Raw genomic sequence first — 24,965 nt, forward strand, 5'->3', positions numbered from 1 at the left:
TACTCAATTCATTAACACTTCGTACAAGCAACCGACCATTGTATAACCTGCTTGATAAACCGTGCAAATCAACTAATTGTACTTTTTATTTAACGACCTGGTTAGGTAACCAAATGATCATGCTTGAGCTACTATTTGCTATATATCAACACCAATCACCTGCCATCATAGAGTGGCAAGCTGGCATTAGATAAACATTTTCATTGACTTGTCTCAAAACGTGCTTAATTATGTTAATTATAATTAACCATGTACATCACATGAACTATACTAAAATGTTTGATCCGATCTCTATCACACAATGCACAAATTATATTGATCCTCTTGCACATTGTTGCAGATATAAATGCACTCCATTTCGTCTTGTTGATTCTTGCAGATTGTCGCAAGATGTTGGAGAAGGAGGGCAAGCTGATCATGAGCCGCGAGGATGAGGAGATCATGGCCTGGTTCGAGCGGACGACGCGCGACGCGGCCGACGTGCAGCGGGAGACGCTGCGGCGCATCCTCGCCGAGAACGCCGGCGTCGAGTACCTCCGGGAGCTCGGCCTCGCCGGGCTCACCGACGCCGGCAGCTTCCGCGCCCGCGTCCCGGTCGTCACCCACGCCGACCTCGACCCCTACATCCAGCGCGTCGCCGACGGCGACGCCTCCCCCGTCCTCACCGCCAAGCCCGTCACCGCCATCTCCCTAAGGTAAAAGTCGTTGATCACGGCGTACGTCGGTCGAACAGCTTTTGGTCAAAGCTCAAGAACAAACGGCCATGGCGTTTTGCTTGCACTGCAGCTCCGGCACGACGCAGGGGAAGCGCAAGCGTCTCCTGTTCAATGACGACCTCCTCCGTTCGTCGATACGGTTCTTCCATGCCAGCTACGCGTTCACGAACAGGTAGGTATCGTATCGAACGCCCGTCTCGCCGTCGCCGGCGACGTGGACGCCGACGGCTAAATGATCGTCTCTCGTGTCTCCGGCCGCCGTGCGTGCAGGGCGTTCCCGGTGGAGGACGGCAGGGTGTTGCAGTTCATGTACGGCAGCCGGCATGAGACGACCAAGGGCGGGCTCACGGCGACGACGGTGATGACCAACCTGCTCCGCAGCGAGGAGTTCACGGCGTCCATGGCGGCCAGGTCGCGGCCGCGGCTGCCGAGCTGCAGCCCAAGCGAGGTGGTCTTCTCACCGGACTTCGACGAGTCGCTCTACTGCCACCTGCTCTGCGGCCTCCTCCTCGCTGGCGAGGTCAGGGCCGTGTCCGCCTCGTTCGCGCACAGCATCGTCGTCGCGCTCCAGGCGCTCGAGCGGGTGTGGCGGGAGCTGTGCGCGGACATCCGCCGCGGCGCCGCGTCGCCGGCGCGGGTCACCACGCCGGCCGTCCGGCGAGCCGTGGCGCCCATCCTCGCCGCCCCGAACCCCGCGCTCGCCGACGCGCTGGAGCGCCGGTGCGCCGCCCTGGGCGACTGGTCCGGGGTGATCCCGGCGCTGTGGCCGAACGCCAGGTACGTGCAGGCCACCATGACGGGGTCCATGGAGCACTACGTCAAGAAGCTGCGGCACTACGCCGGCGGCGTGCCGCTGGTCTCCGGCAACTATGCCTCGTCAGAGGGGGTCATCGGCATCAACGCGGAGCAGCACGCGCCGCCCGAGTCCGTCGTGTTCACCGTGCTGCCCGACGCCGCCTACTTCGAGTTCATCCCCCTCAAGCCGCCCTGCACCGACGCCGCCGCCGACGACGACAACCCGGCCGCCGCCGGCTCGTCGTGCTACGTCGACGCCGACGACGCCAACCCCGTCGGCCTGACGGACGTCGTCGTCGGCGAGCACTACGAGGTCGTCATGACCACGTTCACCGGCCTGTACCGCTACCGGCTGGGCGACGTGGTGAAGGTGGCCGGATTCCACCACGCGACGCCCAAGCTCAGGTTCGTGTGCCGGCGAAGCCTCATCCTGTCCATCAACGTCGACAAGAACAGCGAGCACGACCTCCAGCTCGCCGTCGACAGCGCCGCCAAGATCCTCGCCGGCGACGGCGAGAACCACAAGCAGCTCGAGATCGCCGACTACACCAGCCACGCCGACACGTCGTCGGACCCGGGCCACTACGTCGTCTTCTGGGAGCTGAACGGTGGCGGTGAGGAGGACGGCGGCGGCGTGCTGCAGCGGTGCTGCGACGAGATGGACCGGGCGTTCGGCGCCGACGCGGGGTACGCCCAGTCGAGGAAGACGTGCGCCATCGGGGCGCTCGAGCTGCGGGTGCTGCGGCGCGGGGCGTTCCAGGAGGTGCTCCGCCACTACGTCGCCGGCGGCAGCTCGGCGGGGCAGTTCAAGATGCCCCGGTGCGTCGCGCCGTCCAACGCCGGCGTGCTCCGGGTCCTTAAGGACAACACCATCAACATTTTCTTCAGCACTGCCTACGACTACGATTGATGTGCATTTCGTTCCCTGAAAGGGATGTCCTTCATTTGTTTTTTCATGTCACAAAATCTGTTCGCCGGTGTTTGAATGTGGTGTGTACGCACGCGCGTTTGCGGTGTAATTTGATATATATATATATATATATATATATATATATATATATATATATATATATATATATATATATATATATATATATATATATATATATATATATATATATATATATATATATATATATATATATATATATATATATATATATATATATATATATATATATATATATATGAGTAAATTGCATTGGTGGTACAAAACTTGTTATGTTAGTGCAATTTAGTACATGAACTTGCAAAATGCTCGTTTTGATATACGAACTTATCTAATCCGTGCGAACTAGGTCCAAAATAGCTTGACAAGGTTAATAGCTAGCTAGCTGATATTGATTAGGATATGGCGTGAATACGTATAGTGAGTATGCATAAAACATTCTATATTTATAAATATGTTCTCTACTTTATCTTGAATTTTGTATGTTTCTAACCCATGTATCATTGCTCGGTATTTTATATTTTTCTCTACAATCACTATATCTCATTCTATCTTTTTATTGAACAAGTGTATGTCTAACAGTATAAGTAGCAACATTTTCATATATATGTTTACGTAGTATCCTAATCAGCATCTAAATCAACAAAATTAGTCATGTAATATCCTTTTGGTCTTAGTTTGCACGTGCAAGATAAGTTCATGTACCAAAACGAGTATTTTTACAAGTTTATACACTAGATTGCACCCACCTGACAAGTTCGTGTACCGCCGATGCAATTTACTCTTTATATATATATACTCCCTCCGTTTTTTTAATAGATGACGCCGTTGACTTTTTCTCACATGTTTGACCTTTCGTCTTATCAAAAAATTTTATGCAAATGTATAAGATATAAATCACACTTAAAGTACTATGAGTGATAAAACAACTCATAACAAAATAAATTATAATTATGTAATTTTTTTAATAAGATAAATGGTCAAACATGTAAAAACATCAACGGTGTCATCTATTAAAAAACGGAGGTACTATGTTGCCAGGTTGTTGCCATCGGCAAAGTTTTTGCATTGGGTTCTAGCACGAACCATGTAGGCGGTATACTAGTATAAATATATCTATGCTAGTACATATCGAATAAACTCAATTGAAAGAGAAAAAAAAAAGGTGGATTAGATCAAATGCAGAGACAGAGCTTTAGTGGAAGCAAACCCTGTTGGGGAACCCATCTTTAATTTAGTCCTGGTTCACAACCCCTTTAATCCCGGTTATATAACCGGGATGTCTAATCCGGAACCGATTGAAATAACGGGACTGAAGATGGTAGCTTCACGTGGGGGTGGCGCTACATCTTTAGCGGGACTAAAGATAGTGGAGGACTTGACACGGCCTGGTGACGTTTTGAACCGGGATTAAAAATAATCGGGACTAAAGATTATAAAGTGTTGTGTCACTTTTAAACCAGAGCTGAAGATCTTCTTTAGTTCCGATTTCTATTAGAAATGGAACTAATGTGATTTTTGTAATCCCAACAAAATCACTTCTAGTAAAATGTGGGTCATGCATGAGTGTGACCTATATTTCAAACCGAAACTGCATCAATAATTGTCTGCTACGCGTACTTGCTTTAGTATTAGACTTTCCTACATCAACAAGTCTTCGAAGATGCTCATAGATATATGGTTTGTATACAGAGTGTGCGTGCGTTGTACTGTGTAATTAAACAAATATAATTTTCAACCTCCTAATTCTTTTGTATAAATCCAAATAGTTGCATAAGTATAATACTCCTTCTCCAGGTTTTAATGTTTAATGTCGTTGGCTTTTCAACATACGTTTGTCATTCATCTCATCAAAATTTATGCAACTAACTTATATTGTTGATTATTTGCATAAGTTAAATAAAAGAAATGATTAAACATATATAAAAATGTCAACAGTGCTTAAATATTGAAAAATGGAGGAAATATATTAAAAAGGCTTTCGCTATAAAAATTATAGCCATGCTCGAAACTTATATCTAAACAATATGATGATGTTGGCTATATAAATTCTTAAATCTTTACATCTATATCTACCTCATAGAAAACTAGAGTTGCTTCTTTGTGAAACTACACGCTTCGTCCGTAGTATTTTGCTAGTTTCGTTGTTTCCTGCCCAGTATGACATGTGTTGAAGCTACACGTACAACGGTAGAGGAGAGAGGGGAGGAGAACACATATTAACCCAATCTCGGCTTAAAGAATAATAAAGCAAAGCAAGTGAACAAGTGACACCTATCTCCGTTTTGTTCTAGTTCTATGTCGCGCCGGCACGGAGATCAGCTGCAGAGATCTCGCTTGCTCGTCGTTGCCACTAGCAAGGACTCTCTCCATTTCATATTATAAGTCATTATTTGACTTTTTTCTATTATAGGTTTACAGAAAAATATAGTAGTATTTTTAGCACAAAACAGACATATCTCTACTATTATGAAAATTAAAGATGTTTTGTAGGTACTTTGGTACGTTATCTGTGTTTGAATTGGTTTTTAAATTCACTCGCTTTTGAAAATACAAATCCGTGCTTGAGTCGGTTTTTAAGTTTGTTCTCTTTTAAAAATACAGAAAGAGTCGTATAAGAAATCTCTTTAAAAAAAACCCGCATGCTAACTTGAAACGATCAAACTCCTAATTGCAGCTCATGATTTTAATTTTATAAAAGAAATAAATCCAAGCGAATTCCCACGGTGAATTTTACCTTAACTAAACCGTATAATAATAAGATGATTAAAATAACCTTCCCATTGCAACGCACGGGTATTTTTTCTAGTTAAAAAATATATTCAAATAAAACTAATTTGATAGTTTATAGGTTACTAATTGTTTCTATAAATTTTATCAAACTTAATAAATTTTGAAAAAAAAGTTAATCGAGTTATAATATAAAATATAATATAAAATGGAGAGAGTAGGTTCTCGGACCCGGCGCCGGATCGTACTGTATGTAGCCGCTCTTATGCTCTTATCCAACCGCCGCCTGATCGATCGATGCCGTGGCAGCACGAGCTTAATCATTTGGCCGGCGAGGGTGTGCCTCCGCGCGTCGCGGTATAGCCGCGCACCTTCGTTCACCAACCACTCTTTTGCTTGCCGGCGCCGCGGATGATTTCGACCTCGACTTGGTGCATGCATGCCCGACTCCGTTTGCAGTGGTGCATGCCAAGGCGTACGTCGTCCTTGTCCGATTCTCACATCCTGATCGAATCGAGCATCATCCATATATCGATGGGTTAATCTCCCTGATCCGAGCCATATATAGCTAGCTCTAATTGAGTTGCACTTCTAATTAACCTAGCTAGCTAACGAACTCCTGGCATTGTTCACCGCTAGCTAGCTCGCCGTCGTCGTCGTAATGTCGCTCCAGGTCGCCGGCCCGCCACCTACGCCGCCACCGTCGTCGCCGCCGCCTATCCCATCGCACGTGCCGCCGTCGCTGACGCCAGAGTACATACCGGAGCTTCTGATCAGCGGCGAGTTCGTCGACGTGGAGCTGGGAGCTGGGGGATCGACCCAGCAGAACGACGGAGCAGCTGGGTTCTGCAGCAAATTGGGTCGGGCGATCATGCAGGTTCTTCTCAGTTGTGGTTGTGGCCTGTGATTGTGATATATACTCGTCTTTGTACGTCCTTGATCGGCATGATGATTTTTCTTCTCTCCTAATGTAAATAATCCTGGTATAAGCTCCACCAAGAAACCTGGCGGTGCTTGGCCTCGGTTGTTCCGGTGCTAGTTCGTGAGATGATTATATTATTATTATTATTATTATTATTATTATTATTATTATTATTATTATTATTATTATTATTATAGCCTATTAGGGCTGTAGTATTTTTGTCATGCTATATCTTAGTTTCAAAAATTGCTTACCACTACAGAGTATTAATGATTTTCTGTGTCTTTCATCATGTACCCTGTAAGTTATGTGTAGACCAAATTACATGTTAATTTTGGTGTTTTTGTGATTTCTTGTGTTGCATAATAGTATTCATATGCATTAAATTTAAGTTGGTTAAAGAAATTTTTATAATTAATTCATGTAGGAAAAAATCTTAAAAAATTCTTGAAATTAGTACGCATTTTAAATATCTCGCTGTATGTTCCTCTCAATTTTATCAATTGATTTGGTAACTGAGTTAAAACAGTCAATGTTTCTTAAATTTGGAATAAAACCATAATATTTACCCTACTTTGCAATTTCACCACAGAAAAACTACAATTCCTTAAAAAGACCTAACTTCACGAAGCCTTAGAATAGTTTCAGGTAGTCTTTGCCTCATCCTTGATCTTCTGTTTAGAATGTTCACCACATACCGCTCTACTCACGATAATTTTGTCATAATTTTCACCATAAAAATCATAAAAAAAGTTAAAATAAATAAAATTGACACATTGTTCATATTTAAGTTTATCCTTTTCTCTACTTGTATATGTCAATTTTGAATTTGCATATTTATAAAAGTAACATTTGACATATCTACCTTGTATATATTTAATTTTTATGATATTTTGAGCAACATGTATCAAATGAGTGGATGTCCCTCGAGGGACTAAAATCCATCACCGTAGCAATATATACTCGTTTTCCCCTAAAACTACATTTTTAGGCCAAACCCAAATCCTAGGCCACCAGGACCATGGCCCTGTGTGTCCATAACTCCCTATATTTCATATTATAAGTCATTTTAAGTTTTTTTTTCAAATTTTTTAAAGTTTAATCTAGTTTATAGAAAAATATAATAACATTTTTAATACAAAACAAACATATTATCAAAATATATTCAATGTTACATTTAATGAAATGCTTTAGATGTTGCTAGGATTTTCAATAAACTTATCAAATTTAATAAAGTTTGACTAGAAAAAAATCAAAGCGAAACAGATGTAATAGTTGATTGATGGGTCAAAATTACAATGGGCTGGTCCAGGACCTACCCAAATTTCCATTCCGCCCCTGTATGTATTCTCGGGGGACATAAGCAAGGTATTGCTTACAATAGAGTATAGTACTTGTTTTTACAAGTATGTTTCTTGATAGCGTTGTGCGGAAGACAATATTAAAACAGCACAAATTCCACACTTCGATTTTTTTATATGCAGTCGCGTCGTCGCATCATACGGTCTGGAGCCTCTCGTATCCACGCGGGCGACGAGACGGCATGACGGCACGGCAGCAGGAGCGGAGGCGGCCGGCGAGGGTGCGCCGCCGCAGCGCGTCGCGGTAGACGCGCACCTGGTCCACCAGCCACTCCTGCGCGGCGGCGTCCGAGCCGAAGGCGGCGAGGGCGCGGGCGAGCACGGCGAACGCGCGGCCCTCGTGGCCGAGCAGGAGCTCCAGCCTGGCGCACTTGGCGTGCACCGCGGGCTCGCCGGGGCACGCCGCCACGGCCGCCTCGGCCACGTCGCGCGCGCGGCGGGCGCCGCCGTGGCGCGCCTCGAACGCGATGTAGCGGCACCAGAAGCCGCCGTCCTCGTCCCCGCACAGCGCGCGCCAGTCGGCGAAGAGCGCCCTGGCGAAGTCGACGTTGCCGGCGTGGTCGGCCTCCATGGCGATCCAGCCCCGGTAGATGCTGCCGTAGTCGGCGTCGCGCTGCATCAGGCCGCCGCGGAGGAGGCCCCGCGCCTCCGCCATGTCGCCGTACTCCGCGTACAGGTTCAGCGCCATCTCGCAGCAGCGCACGGCGCGCCCCCGCGCGCGCGTCGGGTCGCCGTCGACCGTGTCGAGGAACTCGTACACCCGCCGCCGCGCGTCCACCTTCTCCATCAACACAAGATCGATCGATCGATCGAACCACGACGAAAGGCTCAGAGAAGAGATCGATGGAAGAGGTAGAGTTGATGCGGATGGATCGTTCGTTCATGGATGCGATTTATAGTTGCCTCGCATCTCTCGCACACGCGTATCCAACTCCGACTTCGACTTGACGTCGGACTCCGTTCGCTGTCGCATCCAAGATTTCGTTGTCCGATTCGGATTCTGAATCAGAGCGTCGATATGAATATATATGTTGGAGACGAAGCCATCTCCTGAATCCAAAGCCACAGCTGCAATAAGTAAGCAAGCTAGACCTCACCTGCTGGTTCATCATCGCTCGTTGCTGCGCACGCGCCACCGTCGTCGTCTCGGCTGCCGGTGATGTCGACCCAGGTCGTCGGGCCTCCACCAGTGCCGCCGCCGTCAGCGCCGCCTCTCCCACCAGAACGTCAGCTCAGCGGCGAGTTCGTCGACGTCGAGCTGGGAAACGTGAGCTCCACCGTTGTCGACGTCGATCGCTTGCGCCAGCTGGTCACGCCATCGGCGCCGCCTCTCCCTCCTGAGACGATGAACCCACCGCCAAGACGTCAGCTCACCGGCGAGTTCGTCGACGTCGAGCTGGGAAATGCGAGCTTGTACACCGTGCAGCGGCGGCAGCCGCAGACGACAGCGCAGACCGCCTACGACGACGAAGCTGGGTTGTGCTGCAGCGTGCTGTGCGCATTGGTGATCTTCCTCTCCATTGCGATTATGGTGCTGATCTTCATCGGCGTGATCGTCGTGTTGATTGATAAATATGTGTTCGGGATCTGAGTTTGGGACCTCACCTTCAGCGCACGCAAAATGGAACGACACATTTTCTTACGAAAAATTAAATATTTACGCAAATTAAGGGTTAATTGTATCCTGCCATTGCAAATTTAGCTATTCAGAAAAATGTCATCACAATTTGTCTATTCATAATTGTACCACTGAAATTTTACATAATTAGGACCGTGCCACTGCCGTCACGTTTTCCATCACTCTCCTTCATTTTCCGTCTTCTTTCTTTCTCCCATCTTCTTCCCCCCTTCGCCGCTGACCATGCCCTTCCTCACCGGCGGTTGCCGCCTCCCCTGTTGCCTGGACACAACGACAACGAGAGCTAGACCTAGTCTCGGCCCAACCATCCTTCTCGCCCACAGCAAATCGGGCGGAGAGGGCGTTCCGGCGTGGCGGATCCAGCCGTGTCCAGGCGACGGCGAGGGCGTTTCGGCACGGCGGATACTAACGCGTCCAAGCAAGGGGGCAAGGGGGTAGGCGACGCAGATTCGTCGCTGACGAAGGTCGTTCTTCTGGGTCAAGATTTTGGATTCTTGGAGAAGAGGAGAGCTCGGATGAAGAAACCGCTCCTGGGGAGCGAGGGGAGGATGATGATAGAGCTGAGGAGGAGCGACGGTTGAGGTTGGCTTTGTTCAGCGAACGCCGCTGCTGCTCGCGGTGGGGGAGGTCGCCGTCACCTCACGCGGTGGACAAGAGCGCCACCGACACTGCTGCTGGCGAGAAGAGAAGCAAGGAGAGAAGAAGAGAAAGAAGAAAGAAAACAAAAGAGAGATGTGGGTCCCACATCATTCTCTCACTTACATGTAGGCCCCATGTACTTATATTTCTTTTGCTGACTAGGATGCCATGTTAGCGAAACCACTCATATATACTGCCATAGGATCTTGAGTGTATGGTTTGTGTGAGTTTTAGGGTATACATTTCTATTTTGTGGTTAAGGGAGCTAAAAAAATCTTGCGGTTAAGTTGAGAGACCTCCTGTGAACTTGTTCCCTCCAAGTTTGTATTCATCACGCGCGTGCTTGAGCCTGCCTGGGCCAAAGCCCAGCAAGAGGAGCCCAACTTTGGTCCATGTGCTGTGCGTGCATGTGTACTAACGCAAATGAACTTTGGTATTTTTCGTGCTGGTTCATCTTGCGTGCTGCCGTGCTGGTCCATTCTAGCTGCCTACGAGAACCATGCTTGAGGGGGGCTAAAGCATAAACACAACCTTAGCATGCCATTGCTAGCACTCAGCAATATCGCCCGTGTTCGAAAGCTTTACCAACAAAATATTCTCACGAGCATGAAACCACAACTGTAATAAATAAACATGACCACAACTGTTCTCTCAATCAATAGTTACTGCAATGTAAGTTGATCATTGTGAGAACAATGGAATGCATCATGGACCGAGGTGTGTAGAAAGGAGTGGAACCACTGTGGCGACGATCTTCTCCACAATACTAAGATCAATTCGTGGCATTCTGTTCCATTTTATTGGATCCTTTTCATTTTAGGTTAATACTAGAAAAAATACAGGTGCGTTGCAACGGGTAAAGACATTTTTTCCAGTGATATAACAACTGTTGAGAGCTGAGTAATAAATTGAAACACCAATATCGCTATACATTATAATTGAAAAGGTGTTGTCTCCTACCTCCCTTCGCTCTGCCTGTCTCTCTTAACTTTCGGAAGACAATTCACAGCACAATGCCAAAGTAGATCAACCCCATCAAATCTAGTTGAATTTTTCTCAATCTCCCAAAATTGATTGATGGCTTTTGATCCATTTAATCTCTTCTTTTAATTTTTCCTAAAACTAGAGCAAATCTGCAAAACTCGGGATAAAAACGACTAGGGGAAGATCATCGGCCGGCCATCATCCACTACCGTTAAACAGAGATTAAATCTAGTGAATCAGAGCCAAATTGATTAGGGAAATCATGGGTGAAAGGATGAGGGAGGAGTGAAGAATCAATTTTTGCAATTAATTAGAGGAGAAAACGCATGGAGAGGTAGATCGATGTGGCGGCGGCGTTATGGTCTGGCCCGGGCGGCGGCTGGAGGCGCGCGGCAACATATTAGACATGTACGGACAATGTACGAAAGCAAATACACGGAATCCTTCCTTATTTTTTATTAGGTATAAAGATAGATTAGAGATAAAGATAAATATTAGAAAACCAACTCAAACATGGATGACGTAACAAAATTTTTGCGGAAACATCTTCAATTTTTATATTTTAGGTTAAGATCCAGGGTTATTCTTCATAATAATTTCTTTATTCATTTATTTGTATTAATCTACGTCAGCCCACAAATATATAATAACATATCCGTTTACAAGCCTAAAATTTTAAAATAATTAAACAACACACATGCTATAAATTGACACGCACACCGATCGACGTGCCTACTTTCTAGTACAATATAAAAACCGAAAAAAAACCGCCACGTGTCCCCTTCCCACGCCCTCCCATCGCGCGCCCTCTCCGTGCGCCACGTGGCTGCGCCACATGGGGGAGGGTGCGCAACCATCCACGCATTAGGTTTTTTTGGATCGAGGGGAAGGGAGCAGATGAGTATTGTATGTCAGTGCTGGCACTCCGGAGAAGAGGCAGGGAACAGATAAATCGATCCTTAGCAAGGGCAAACCATTCTAAGGCCTTGTTTAGTTCCTAAAACAAAAACTTTTCACCCATCACATCAAATGTTTGGACATATGTATGGAGTATTAAATATGGATGAAAAAAAATGAATTACACAGTTTGCGTGTAAATTGTGAGATGAGTTGACAATGTGGTGCTACAGTAAATATTTACTAATGATGGATTAATTATACTTAATAAATTCTTCTCGCAGTTTCCTAGTGGAATATGTAATTTGTTTTCTTATTAGATTACGTTTAATATTTTAAATGTGTATTGATATATCCGATGTGACAGCTAAATTTAAATTTTTTTCCTAACTAAATAAGGCCTAATTATTGCCTTAATTTTTCTCTTTGGTTTTCTCAATTGTCCTGTACCAACGGAAGACAGAGGTAAATTTGCAGTTTGCGTTTTTTTCAATGGCTATTTCGATTCTCCCCCTTCCTTTTCAGTGCAGTCCGTACTAATTTTTTTTCCCAAAGTCATTATTAATCCACGTGTCTCTCCATCGTACATGTTGACCACTGGCTTGTTGACTTCTCCTCCCTGGTTCGTCTAAACGGGTCCTTTTTAAGTTAAAATCCCCAAAATCCGACCCGGTAACAGGTCTAGCTCCATCCTCCTCCTCTCTCAGATCGATCCCACCACCGCCGGCTCGCCGCCGCCGCCGCCGCCGTTGGGGACGGCGATCGAGCAAGGGGCCGTTCAGTGCGGGCGCAGCAAGGAGTGCGCTCGCCCTGCTCGCGCTCACATACACCTCGAACTTCCGCGGGCTGCACCTCGTCGGGCCTCTCCCCGTCGGTCGCGCTCGCCGTCCCCAAGATCCGCTCGTCCTGTCCCGTCCCGGTGGCTCGCCGTCGTCGAGCCCCGCGCCTACTTCAACTCCATGAGCTTACCGGTACGGGTGCATTGGCCGATTCCCCTTTTGTTCTCGGTGAGAATACGGGTGGGCGAACGTGTTGTTTACGACCATCGTTTTAGGATCTTGAGGGTATTGCGCGAAATTGGTTCTGGGTTCTGTAAGATTCAGATTGTTTATCGACCGCGGTTGGGCGTTTTTATTTTCTTTTTCATAATTTGATTCGTTGAACCATTGAGGTGCGGTTCGTTGTTTGCGGTTCCAATTTGATTGGACTCATGTGCCTAACTAGCACTCAAATTTAGGAGTTGGCTTGAGATCGCAGGCTCGCTGCAATGTGGAAACTTCGTTAAAACACTTAAACTAGATAAAATTCATTCTGTATGTCATGTTAATTTTGCAAATCAGCTTAGGTTCCAGCACGCACTTTGAAGAGTTACTGAATTGTCATGTTATCTAGCAAATGCCAACAGTAAGGTAGCTAATAATATACAATTATTGTTTTATTCTAGAACAGGTTGAGAAATTGATATACTGTCGTTGTCGATACTTATATGTTGCATATTTTGATCAGGTCATGAACTGATAAGTGAGAGTTCTCTGTTCCTCGCTCGTACAATCAGGCGGATAGCAACGACATCATGCATAACTGAGAAGGCCCATGCCATTTGCAACTGGTGTTTGCGGATAAATGTACTGTTTCACATGCCTGTACACTAAGAGCTGGATGCAAGATACTCTGGGTTTTGGTGAATTTTGGTGAGCTCTTGTGGAACATCAGTAAGAATTTTGACCTGAAGATATCTGCCAGCAAGTATAACGATGAAGTTTCCAAAACGCTATGCCATAGTGTTACTGACATTTATGTGCACCAATGTGTGCTACATTGAGCGGGTGGGCTTCTCAATCGCTTACACTGTGGCAGCTGATGCTGTTGGCACAAACCAAGCAAACAAAGGCATGATACTATCTATGTTCTACTATGGGTATGTTCTATCACAGATTCCTGGTGGATGGGCAGCTCAGAGGCTGGGAGGTAGACTTGTCCTGCTACTGTCATTTGTGCTGTGGTCTTCGATCTGTGCTGTTGTTCCACTAGACCCAAACAGAGTAATTCTGCTTGTTCTTTCTCGCCTTCTGGTGGGTGTTGCACAAGGCTTAATATTCCCTTCCATTCACACTGTCCTGGCGCAATGGGTGCCACCCCAGGAGCGTTCTCGCTCGGTGTCCCTAACTACCTCAGGGATGTATCTTGGTGCAGCGTGTGGTATGCTTTTGCTTCCAAGTCTGGTGAAGAACATGGGACCCCAGTCAGTTTTCTCTGTTGAAGCAATGTTGGGTGTGGCATGGCTTTTAATATGGTTCAAATTTGCCAGTGACCCGCCTCGCACTGATCTTCCAAAGGTGGCCTCCAAAGATAAGATGAAGGTACAAACCGGTGGGATTATGGCTCCTCGCACTGTGAAGATTCCATGGGCAAGGATACTTTTTAGCTTGCCGATTTGGGCAATTGTTGTGAACAACTTCACCTTCCACTATGCACTGTATGTTCTGATGAACTGGCTGCCGACATACTTCAAATTAGGACTTCAACTAAGCCTCCAGGACATGGGGTTTTCAAAGATGCTTCCTTATTTGAATATGTTTTTATTCTCGAACATTGGTGGGGTCCTCGCTGATCACCTGATTACAAGAAAGATATTATCTGTTACCAAGACAAGGAAACTTCTGAACACAGTCGGGTTTGTCGTCTCAGCCATTGCACTCATGGCCCTTCCATTATTCAGAACACCTTCAGGGGCAATATTCTGCTCATCAGTATCTCTTGGTTTTCTGGCTCTAGGAAGGGCAGGATTTGCTGTAAACCACATGGATGTGGCTCCAAAATTTGCTGGGATTGTGATGGGGATCTCAAACACAGCTGGGACTTTGGCAGGAATAGTTGGTGTTGGTCTCACAGGAAGAATTCTGGAGGCAGCGAAGGCATCTAACATGGACCTGACAAGCTCGGAAAGTTGGAGGACAGTCTTCTTTGTTCCAGGATACCTTTGTATTTTCAGCTCCTTCATTTTCTTGATTTTCTCAACTGGGGAGAAGATCTTCGAATAGTCAGGTGATTATTTGTTGTTACTAACTTACGATGAGGGGAGGTGTCAATTCTTAGGTTTTTTCCAGAACTTTTGGACTACCTGCCAATAGATTTTAGGCAAAAAAGAAGGGGACAAATTTTGCCTGTCAGAACAGATAGCAGTGATGATGTTATAGGCACTAACTCATGTTACTTCATTTAAGCTGTACTCATTATCTATATAAATGAAATGTTATACTTGCATCATACTTGTTTGAAATTTAAACAGACTGTAGCTGTGTAATCCAAAGTGGAACTTGAAATTGTATATAGTCCAAAAATATATTTCATACACAGGACCTCCTCAAATATCTCAATAATTTACAAGTACACACCACCTGAGCAAACACACTGACATTCAAACAGAAACGAATAAAATTTAAAAAACCCCACGGATGCCATTAATTCTAGCTACAAACTACTCTGGCATCTGTTGACCACAGCACAAGACAACCTTACATGCCACCATACAAATTGGAATGATTACATGGTTGTGATAGCTGCAAAGACACTAGTAATTAACACATATGTATTGCAAAGCACATACTTAGACAACCTATCCATCTTACAAATCCGTATTGTAATCACACGCTTATTCGAACTGTATATGTAGCTTAAGGCTGAGAGAGCTTTGCAGCAGGTTCAGACTTCAGATTGCTGCAAAGCTCAATTTCATCCCATCAATTTGAATCACTTGTTCGCCAGGGCTGCGAACCTGGGCTCCTTGGCCTGGAACTTCTGCTTCACGTACACCTCCATGTAGTCGCCGAACTTGAAGCTCGGGTAGTCGGCGGCGGCGGCGGGGATCGCCGGAGCAATGTTGGCCATGCGCGCCGGGTTGTAGAAGGAGGCGATGCTCCGGCGATTGCCGTCCCGGGTGGCCAGGATTCTGTGCCATGCGCTCTTGAAGCGGCCATTGCTAAGCACCTGTTAAAATCATCATAGGAGCAAAGATTGATAGTATAATTTAGTTAAATTATTCAAGGTAACTTGCAAGACTAAAACAGCACAAAACAATCTCAGTTTTTTTTAAAGAGTAAATTTCACAAAACTACACGTTTTGTAGTCAAAGTTGCAGAAAACCACACACACTTTGACACTTGGCACTTGAGTACATATATTTTGGTTGTGTAGTTTCACAAAACTACATTATCGATGTATAGATTCACCCGCAAGATGATGTGGTTGTTTCACCTAGGACGAGGACATGACATCCTATTACCAGCCATCGCACGAAATTAATATGATGCCACGTCCTCATCCTAGATGGAACAACCACGTCATATCACGAGTGAATCCATTCATCGATAGTGTTGTTTTGTGAAACTAAACTACCAAAATATATTTACTTAAGTGCCAAGTATTAAAATGTATGTGGTTTTTAGCAATTTGAACCATAAAACATGTAGTTTTTGTGAAATTCAATTCGTATCAACTCTGCTGGTCACCGAATCTAGAGATGATTTTGTATACATAGCATCTCCTGATTAGAGCACTAAACACGCACTTAATCTGCTAAGCATCATAGTTTATATATACATAGGTTTGTGGTCTACTTGATTAAGTGTGATTTAATTAACTTTTTTTGCTGGACAAGTCCACCATTGTACATTACCAAAAGCTTATGGTTGACTCTCACCTCGATCTGGTCCCCGGTGTTGACGACGATGGCGTTCTCGACGGGCTGGACGTCGATCCACCGGCCGTCGCCGCCGCGGTTGGGGATCATCTGGAGGCCGCCGAAGCGGTCGTCCTGGAAGAGGAGGATGAGGCCGCCGGCGTCGGTGTGGGCGCGGAGGCCGTCGACGAGCTCCGGCCGCGGGCACGGCGGGTAGTGGCTCACCTTGGTGCCGTAGAAGGGCTCGAAGTCGCCGTCGTTGGTGAAGGCCTTCCTGATGTGCCCTTCCTCCAGACCAAGAAGCTCCTCCATCACTCCCAGCAGCTTCTCTGCCAGCTTCTTCAGCTCCCTCCTGTACTCCATCATCGTCTCCCTGCAATTGTCATCGATTAATCCGATGATGGTCGCGGAGATTTATACGAGTTTTTCCTTCCATCCTTGAAGAGGTACTATATTTTTCTACCTTTCGAGAAATTATTGGTGAATTTTTTCTTTCCATTATGATCTAATTACCGAAATGATATATGGTATATATTTCTCGGTACCTCGTAAAAAGATCGCGGAAAAAGGGTAGCTCGTCGTACTTACTTGAAGGATGGAGGGTTGGAGGGCCAGGGCAGGTCGTCCTGGAGGGTGAAGACGTCCTCCCAGTCCATGTCCTCGATTTTCTTCATTGCGAGGCCCTCGCCTTCCTGGTCTACCAGGCGGGCGAGAGCCTTCACTGCGGGGTTGGATTCTTTGAACCCATCCTCGCGCAGCTTGTAGATGTCACTGCACACCTTCTTCACCCTTTCCAGCAGATCATCAGGGATGCCAGTGTTCACCAGCTGCATCATAATTGATCCACATCATATATCTCTTCCTATCAGTGCTCTGATGGTGGAAGAAAATTTATGCATTGTTCAGCATGGTTTTCATGTGTTTGATTACCTGGAAGAACCCCCACTCCTCAAACCCCGCAGCGAGCTCCGCCAGGGTGGCCTCGCTCTCATCGCCGTCGAGCTTGGAGAAGTCGATGACCGGGATCGCCATTGCCGCAATTAAGAACCCTGGAATTACTTCTAGCTCCTTGGTGGATCAGCTATGAGAGCAATGGCTGGAAGTTGGGAGAAAGCTAGGAGAGAATGAAGAGGAGATGGCTTGAAGTTGTTGTTGCATAGGGGGCTGTGAGGCCTACCCCTTTTATAGTTGCACAAGTTAGGTGCTCAAATGGTTTTTTTAATTGATCAAATTCCCTGTGTGAAAGCTTGCTCCAATTTCAGGGAATGGCTTTTGGGGTTTGAAACTTTGAATTGGTTTACAAGGGAATGGCATCATTCTGGCCGGTGTTTACTTTGGTTCTTGTGATGCATTTTTCTATGTATGATTGATGGCTAGTTTTGGGTTATTTGGGATTAAAGAATGCGCGAAGGGTCAATGCAAGAGGGTGAGAAGAAATAGAAAATGCATTCAGAATTTCAGATTCAGCGTGTACAAGTGCTATTGTTCTTAATCTGCCTCAATTATAGGAAACTTGCTCGAGGTGTAGGACGGTTGGCTCGTGCATGCCAACTTCTATAAATTCTTTAGTCCAACATTTTCTATCAACAGCTAAATATATAGGTCTTTTAGAGGCTAATCATTAGGGAAAAAACATGGAAACCAGAAGAGAATATTGTGCCAAGAACTTAGACCAGTGTGGGAAAGCTGACGTGGAAGTGGAAGGCATATCAAAGAACAAACAACCGGGATAATTTCATATGCTTAATAATCATTAGTAGGAGGTACTCGTACAGTCGTACTCAGAGTTACCACCATTGTAGTGCAAACTTTAATTAGTATCTCTTGGTTTCTCACGTGTTGAGGTACCAAAAATTACAATAAAAAAAAGGTATTTCTGGAGGAATTATAGTTTGCTCTCCTTGAATAAAAGGCAGAGCTCTTGCTCTTGTGTAAAAAAATATAGTTTGCTCGTGTTTTGATTATGGAATGTATCACCAATGTTTACCGGTATTCAACTTAATTTGACCTTATACATGGCTATCTAAAGTGATTTGAGTTTTAGTACAAAGAAGTTTAATGGGTAATTGTAATTTAAAATAAAGTGGGTGGGATGACAGATTTACTACCACCATCACTATCTTATTTTAAAATAGTATAAATATTTAAGTAAGTTTTGTGCAATATCATGTAAGAGGATAAAGTCTAGATCAATTATATACTCTTCATTTGAGACTCCCAACATAGGTTGGAATTGTAAAACATATGGTCCTGTTTAATTACCAATAGGTTCTATAATTAGGTAAGCGCTGAGTCCATGTATATCAATCAGTTTATCCATAGACAAGGTAAACTCAAACTAGAATTATATATACCAATTCCACTCATACATCAACATAACAGCGATGAAGGATAATTTGGTAGCTGTATATAAGAGTTTTATGCTCTTCCTTCTTTCACTTTAGAAGGATAATTTGGTAGCTGCATATAAGATTTTTATATGGTTATTTTGGGTGAGGATTGCATAGGTACTACTCAAACAAGGGTGGTGTTCCGGTTGAACACTGATGATGTCCACCCCATGTGACGGCAGCTGCTAACTACCTTAAAACTGTAATCTTCTATCCCCTTATCTCTTGCCGCCCCCTAACCCCTCTTTAAGTTGACATTGCACTGCTGCAGACAGCTTTGGTTTCCAACTCCTTTGCCTCTGAGACCATTATTAAAGTTGTTGTCTTTTGGCTGTTCTAAGCTACACCCTCCACCCTATAAGAAAACTTTACTAAGCTACACCCTTAACCTTATAAGAAAACTTTAAATCAGAGGTAGTATTTTTTATGGGACAGAGAAAGTAATCTCTCCGTTCTAAAATATAAACACTTTTAAAAAAAATCACGAAATTTAAGGAGTGTGATGAGATTAAATGAGAAATAGTTATAATTGATTGAGATAATGATGTAGGTTAATTGTCTGCTAGAAGTTGCTGTATTTTGGGACTGATAGAGAGCTAGCTCCTATTAATGTGTTTCCACGCCAATTCTCCAATTATCCTGGACGCATTGACGCATGCAACGCAAGGTTAATTGTCTGCTGAGTCATGCTGGAGTAGTGGGGTTGATGCCTTGATGGAACAATCTACCGTATTTTTTAAATCTTTTTTCTAGCTTTGTTTCAACGACCATCCATATTTGAAGGAAAGCCAGTATCATTTTTAATATTTTTAGTAAGATAAACACTGAACCACGGTTAACTCTTAAGAGATATCGACTGAGTGCACAATATGATTAATTTGGATCGAGGACCTGTGGTTGATTAACTATTTTGTCTGGATTGAGCGTACAATTAACAAGAATAATGTCCTAGAAAATGACCACGGAGGTTTATAAAAGAAAACATTTATGTTTCGTTATTGGTAATAACTTCACATTTTAAGCCATAGCAACAAGATAGAAATTTACTAGAATTCATAGTGTACTACTCAACATCGTGGCAAATTATGTCCATACTATGATGTACTTCTAAAATTCAATTATAGCGAGACAAAATTTCGACGTTCTGTTTTATATATGATACTATTTTGAGATTAGTTTAGATATATTGCAATCGGTCTAAGGAACCGTGTACTGGATTACTCTTAATACAATTAGCAACAAACACACATATATTGTATAAACTCTCCATAATAACTAATGGACATTAAGAAATTTTATTGATTAGTCTATCATCAAAAACTGGCAGAGGCCCTGAAATTGATTAGCCATCGCTGGTTATCATTAACGTACGGATGATCAATCACGTACTCATGCTTGAACCTATTGTCCCCCCACTTGAACAAGTTGACTACCTCAATTTAGCATATTGTGCTTTACAGGCTGCTAATTATTTATTTTCCCTCCCATTTGTTAGAATGATTATTTTAATAAGTGGAACTGAAATATGAGGTTGAAAAAAATGATATGCCTAGCACTGTCTTTACTCTTCGATGCATGATTTGTGAAATTGGTATAAAGAATAAAATCCCATTATCTAATTAGGCCTGCCATAATTATTTTAATAAGGACATGGGATTCAACCCAACTTTGGGTAACAAACCAAGCCTGCCAACATATTGGAGTGTTGTATTATTTGCACAGAGCAGTGGGAAGAAACTAATGACATGTTGAATTTCACAATATGGTAATGTAAAATTTATGTTTGGAATTTTTTTTTTGAACGAATCGGCAAGCTGCCAATTTCATTGAATAGAGAAGGAGTAAACTTTACAAGTAAGAAAAACCAGGCCCAGGACCTTCGGTCCTACTGAGCTAAAAATAAAAAACAAGCCAGCTACCAAGATGCCTCGCCCCCGCCCGAGACCATGTTTTGGCCTCCTCTTTAATTTTGGCCAACAGACTTCCTGTAGAAAGCTCTTTGTGCTGGAAAATTCTACGATTTCTCTCGTTCCAGATTTCCCAGTTGACCAGAAGTGTTAACGTGCGGAGTGCTTTCTTTGGGACTTCCTTCAAGTTGGCGGTGGCCTCCCACCACTCTAACACCGATTGAGCTGGTTGCCATTGTCCGGGGTTCAGTTAACCACACCCAGTCCAATCAGATAACGCCGCCCAAATTTTCCTGGTGTATTTGCATTCTGCGAGGAGGTGGAGAGCAGTTTCTTGGGTGTGTCTGCATAAGGGGCAGAAAGAGTTGTTCTGCCAACCTCTGGTTGTCAGTCTGTCGGAGGTCCAAACTCTATTTTGGATGATCAACCAGGCAAAGGTCTTGCACTTGCGCGGTGCCCAAGGCTTCCATATTAGGATGTTGAAGTTGGTGGCAGTAGTACCTAGGAGCTGCGCTTTGTAGGCCGACGTCGCCGTATATTCACCGTGGCTAGTGAGCTTCCACACTATCTTGTCCTCCTCATTCTCTGTGAAATGTACGTTGTGCACCGCACTCCAGACATTGATTAGCTGGCTGACCAGCTCCATTGTCCAGCCTGAGGCTGGAGGAAGGTCCAGATCGAGCAGCCACTGGTCTGTGGCTGAGGCCTGTTGTAGCGTGCTGTTCTTTTTCTTGGAGGCCACGTAGATCAGGGGAGCTACATCCTTTAGTCTTCTCCCTTCCAGCCAAGCTGAATCCCAAAAGCTTGTTTTCGCTCCATCCCCTATAGTTATGGTTGTTGCTGCTGCAAAAAGTAACCTATCCGTGTCGTCACAGGGTGTTCCCGACCCCACCCATGCTTTTTCCGGTGATCTCCACTCGTTCCAAAGCCACCGCAGTCGTAAAGCTCTTGCAAATTCCTCCAGGTTCAGGATGCCCAATCCTCCTGAGGCTGTAGGGAGGCAGGTCCGTGTCCAATTTATTTTGCACTTGCCCCCCGTCAGAGCTTCACCGCCTGCCCATAGGAATTTCCTTCTCTGCTTGTCGATGACCTCTAGGGACTCATTTGAAGCTTTCAGGCCCGTCAGAAGAAAAACAGGTTGTGAAGTGAGCACCGATTTAACCAGCGTTGATCGCCCTGCCAGGCCAATATGTCTTCCTCGCCAGCTTGCTACTCTACTCATCGATTTGTCGTAGAGAGGTTGAAGGTCTACTTTGCGCAGATGGCCAGTGGACAGAGGCAACCCCAGATACTTCATCGGGAAGCTTGCCCTAGTTGCAGGCGTGTCATGCAGGATGTCGTCGAGGTCCAGATTATCACATCTGACCGGCGCCACTTGCGATTTTTGCAGGTTCGTGCATAATCCTGATACCTTCCCAAAACGATTTAGCAGATCGGCGAAGGCGCTCACGTCCTCTTTGGTCGGATTAATGAAGACGGCCGCATCATCCGCGTACATAGATGTGCGGAAGCGCACAGCTCTGCCTCGCAGCTTACTTAGAACTCCTATGTCGGTAGCCTTGTCTAACAGGCGCTGGAGGGGGTCTATAGCCAAGATGAAGAGGAGGGGGGATAGGGTGTCACCCTGCCGCAAACCCTTCCCGTGTCTGATTGTTTCGCCCGGGATTCCATTCAGGGTGATCTTTGAGGTGGAAGTGGACAGCAGCCCGGATATCCAGTCGCGCCATTTTTGCGGGAAAATGTTTGGAATTCTGCTCAGTAAAATATTATGACATTGGTTGTGTACATCCATGTAGGATATAAAGGCCGGAATTTTGTTCATATTGCTTAAACTGTTTAGTTTCACTGTCTTTGGCCCATCTTACCAATGTAGAATCACTAAGAGACATCTTATGATGCTTAAGGAAGTGCCAAACTTTATATTAGAAAATGTGGTATTTTTTTATGTCTATTTAAGAAAACTGTAAAATCACACTGTATCTTGTAATTGGTGGTATGTACGCACTGGATGATGTAGACGAGTACCAGAGAATTTTTGTTTACTCTGATCCTCTCATCCTTGCACAGATCATTGGAACTTTTCTATTCTCATTGTTGACTCCTGACCAAGTTCATCCAAACACGAGTACTCCCTCCGTCCCAAAAAAAGACAAACCCTGGATTTCCGTGTCCAACTTTGACCATCCGTCTTATATGAAATTTTTTTACAATTTGTATTTTCGTTGTTGTTAGATGATAAAACATGATTAATATTTTATGCGTGACTTGTCTTTTTAATTTTTTTCATATTTTTTTCAAATAAGACGGACGGTCAAACATCGAGCACGGAAATCAGTCTTTTTTTTTGGGACGGAGGGAGTAGCTGGCAACTGCCAGGCACGTCACGCCCATGATAGTGCCCAACAATCCTCTCCATGTCTGTCTCAAATTTTATAAACATTCATCCATGCATTTGTTTTTTTCATTCTCTGTAGGTTCTTATCTCATTTGATTTGTTGCCTTCATACCTCATCCTGTCATCCATGGGCCTTTCTCTATGGGAAATTCGCTGAACTACTTGTTTCCAGAGTTTAGAAAAGCAAACAAACTTAAAATAATTGTGAAAATAATTTTCAAGACAATATATACATACGATTTTCTTATATATAATATCTAGGTGTGTTTGAAAAGATTTGGCTGTGCATAGCCAGGTTTGAATCAATTTTATGAAAATATTTTATAAAGATAGCAATACTTGATATTTTTTAGAAAAGAACAAATATAATGTTCATAATGATAACTAGTCCATCCTTTCATATTATAAGTCGTACTAGTCAAATTTCTTCAAGTTTGACTAAGTCTATAAAAAAATATATTAGTATTTTAACACAAAGCAAACATATTATCAATATATATTCAATGTTAGATTTAATGAAGCTAATTTGATATTTTAGATGTTATTAAAATTTTTTATAACTTTGATCAAACTTAACAAAGTTGACTATAAAAAAATTAAATAACTTATAATATAAAACGGAGGGAGGAGTAGCATTTACGACTTGAATATTCCATTTTCACTGGGATAAACTAGGTGCCTTACCTGTTGGGGCACAACTGGTCGGCCATACTCCACGCTGGTATGTTCATAAAAAAAATGCCGGATTTTAACTTGACATGATGGCAAGCGTGTTGTTGCACTGTCACCTAAGCTTAATCTGAATCCATAATTCCATATATCATATTCCTTTCTGCTTTTCTAGTCACTCGGTAACTCTGAGACAAAGATACCTAATCTCGTGGTTTATGTCAAGGCCGGCAAAGATGCGTAACAACAAACCTCTCCATGATCGATCCAATGCCCATGTTACATGTTAGTAATCCCTACAATTTGTACACCTGATTTGTTTTATGATCCAAGAAAAGGATATGCTCTCTTTTTTTTCTCTCTCTTGAGAGAATAGCTAGTTAATCAACCTACATGATGGCTACCTTGAGGTAATTAATAATAGATGAGTAAGTGGACAAATGATCATTGTATTGGTAGCCTGAAATTGTGAAGGCCGGGATGGATTCCATTGCCAAAAAAAAAGGATGAAACTGGATATAGCATATTGAGTTATTTCAGCAGTTGATGTGTATATTCAGGAAATTATAAGCGTTCTGTTTTGAGTTCTTTCAGAAGTAAGCAGCTGAAGTACCCATATTGAGTTCTTTGAGCATTGATGTGTATATTCAGGAAATTATAAGCGCTCTGTGTTTGAGTTCTTTCGGCAGTAAGCAGCTGAAGTACCCATGGCAACTATATAATTGATTGATGACTACAAAAAATGCAAGAGTGTACAGTATCCCCTCAATTACTGTTTAATTATTTTGAGGCTATGTTCATATTGTTTGGACTCTCTTGTGTCAGGTTTTCTTTTTTCTGAAAGACCATGCTGTTATTTTATCAGTATGAACTAAAAGAGGACTATTGGGCTATGAATTCATATCATAGCTCTATTAGGAATACAAGTACATACAAAATTATGAATCATGCCATCAAGGTTAGGATTGTGGGACATGAGAATGGTCCTGGAGAAAGATGCTGTCTCCTAGACCAGAGTGTTCTATATTTTTTTCAGAGGTTGAGACTTTTGTGCCTAATCCTACCAAAATTCAGGAACCTGAACATTATAATATAGTCATTGAAAACCCAAGATATTGTTCTAGCTCTACATTGTTCTCCAACTTTCCTTTCATAACTTGACAAGCTTGACCATGGACTACTTAGAACTCCAAATATATGGAACCAATCATCCAACTACTGAATTTTCCATCTATTTCTCTTTGCAGATATAACGAATTAGTACTCATAACCATATATAGTGATACAGTCAGAG

At 44.0% G+C, this 24,965-nt stretch overlaps 3 protein-coding genes across 3 annotated transcripts; 2 read left to right on the top strand and 1 right to left on the bottom strand.

The window, feature by feature from the left end:
* Positions 1-349: 349 nt before the first annotated feature.
* On the top strand, positions 350-2,525 carry LOC107275638 (probable indole-3-acetic acid-amido synthetase GH3.12). The gene is made up of 3 exons (XM_015762522.3): positions 350-695; positions 787-888; positions 987-2,525. Exons 1-3 carry the CDS (start codon positions 391-393, stop codon positions 2,419-2,421), a joined length of 1,842 nt encoding a protein of 613 aa, XP_015618008.2. The 5' UTR covers positions 350-390; the 3' UTR covers positions 2,422-2,525.
* A 9,745-nt stretch (positions 2,526-12,270) lies between these two features.
* Positions 12,271-14,898, top strand: PHT4;6 (probable anion transporter 6). The gene is made up of 2 exons (NM_001423175.1): positions 12,271-12,603; positions 13,139-14,898. The coding sequence occupies exon 2, from the start codon at positions 13,387-13,389 to the stop codon at positions 14,671-14,673; it is 1,287 nt and encodes a 428-aa protein (NP_001410104.1). The 5' UTR covers positions 12,271-12,603; positions 13,139-13,386; the 3' UTR covers positions 14,674-14,898.
* A 65-nt stretch (positions 14,899-14,963) lies between these two features.
* On the bottom strand, positions 14,964-17,466 carry LOC4349970 (1-aminocyclopropane-1-carboxylate oxidase). The gene is made up of 4 exons (NM_001423176.1): positions 17,241-17,466; positions 16,899-17,137; positions 16,332-16,683; positions 14,964-15,619 (listed from the first exon to the last, which is right to left on the bottom strand). Exons 1-4 carry the CDS (start codon positions 17,340-17,342, stop codon positions 15,383-15,385), a joined length of 930 nt encoding a protein of 309 aa, NP_001410105.1. The 5' UTR covers positions 17,343-17,466; the 3' UTR covers positions 14,964-15,382.
* Between the last annotated feature and the right edge of the window lie 7,499 nt (positions 17,467-24,965).

The sequence above is a fragment of the Oryza sativa genome, chromosome 11 (genome assembly GCF_034140825.1).
Source record: "Oryza sativa Japonica Group chromosome 11, ASM3414082v1".
Classification (NCBI taxonomy): Eukaryota; Viridiplantae; Streptophyta; class Magnoliopsida; order Poales; family Poaceae; genus Oryza; species Oryza sativa.

Excerpts from the sequence above, each read along its gene's own strand:
- LOC107275638 (XM_015762522.3), top strand. The coding sequence starts at position 391 with ATGTTGGAGAAGGAGGGCAAGCTGATCATGAGCCGCGAGGATGAGGAG. Across the intron at positions 696-786 it reads GTCACCGCCATCTCCCTAAG|CTCCGGCACGACGCAGGGGA; the intron begins GTAAAAGTCGTT and ends CTTGCACTGCAG. Across the intron at positions 889-986 it reads AGCTACGCGTTCACGAACAG|GGCGTTCCCGGTGGAGGACG; the intron begins GTAGGTATCGTA and ends CCGTGCGTGCAG.
- LOC4349970 (NM_001423176.1), bottom strand. The coding sequence starts at position 17,342 with ATGGCGATCCCGGTCATCGACTTCTCCAAGCTCGACGGCGATGAGAGC. Across the intron at positions 17,138-17,240 it reads AGGAGTGGGGGTTCTTCCAG|CTGGTGAACACTGGCATCCC; the intron begins GTAATCAAACAC and ends ATTATGATGCAG. Across the intron at positions 15,620-16,331 it reads ACACCGGGGACCAGATCGAG|GTGCTTAGCAATGGCCGCTT; the intron begins GTGAGAGTCAAC and ends TGATTTTAACAG.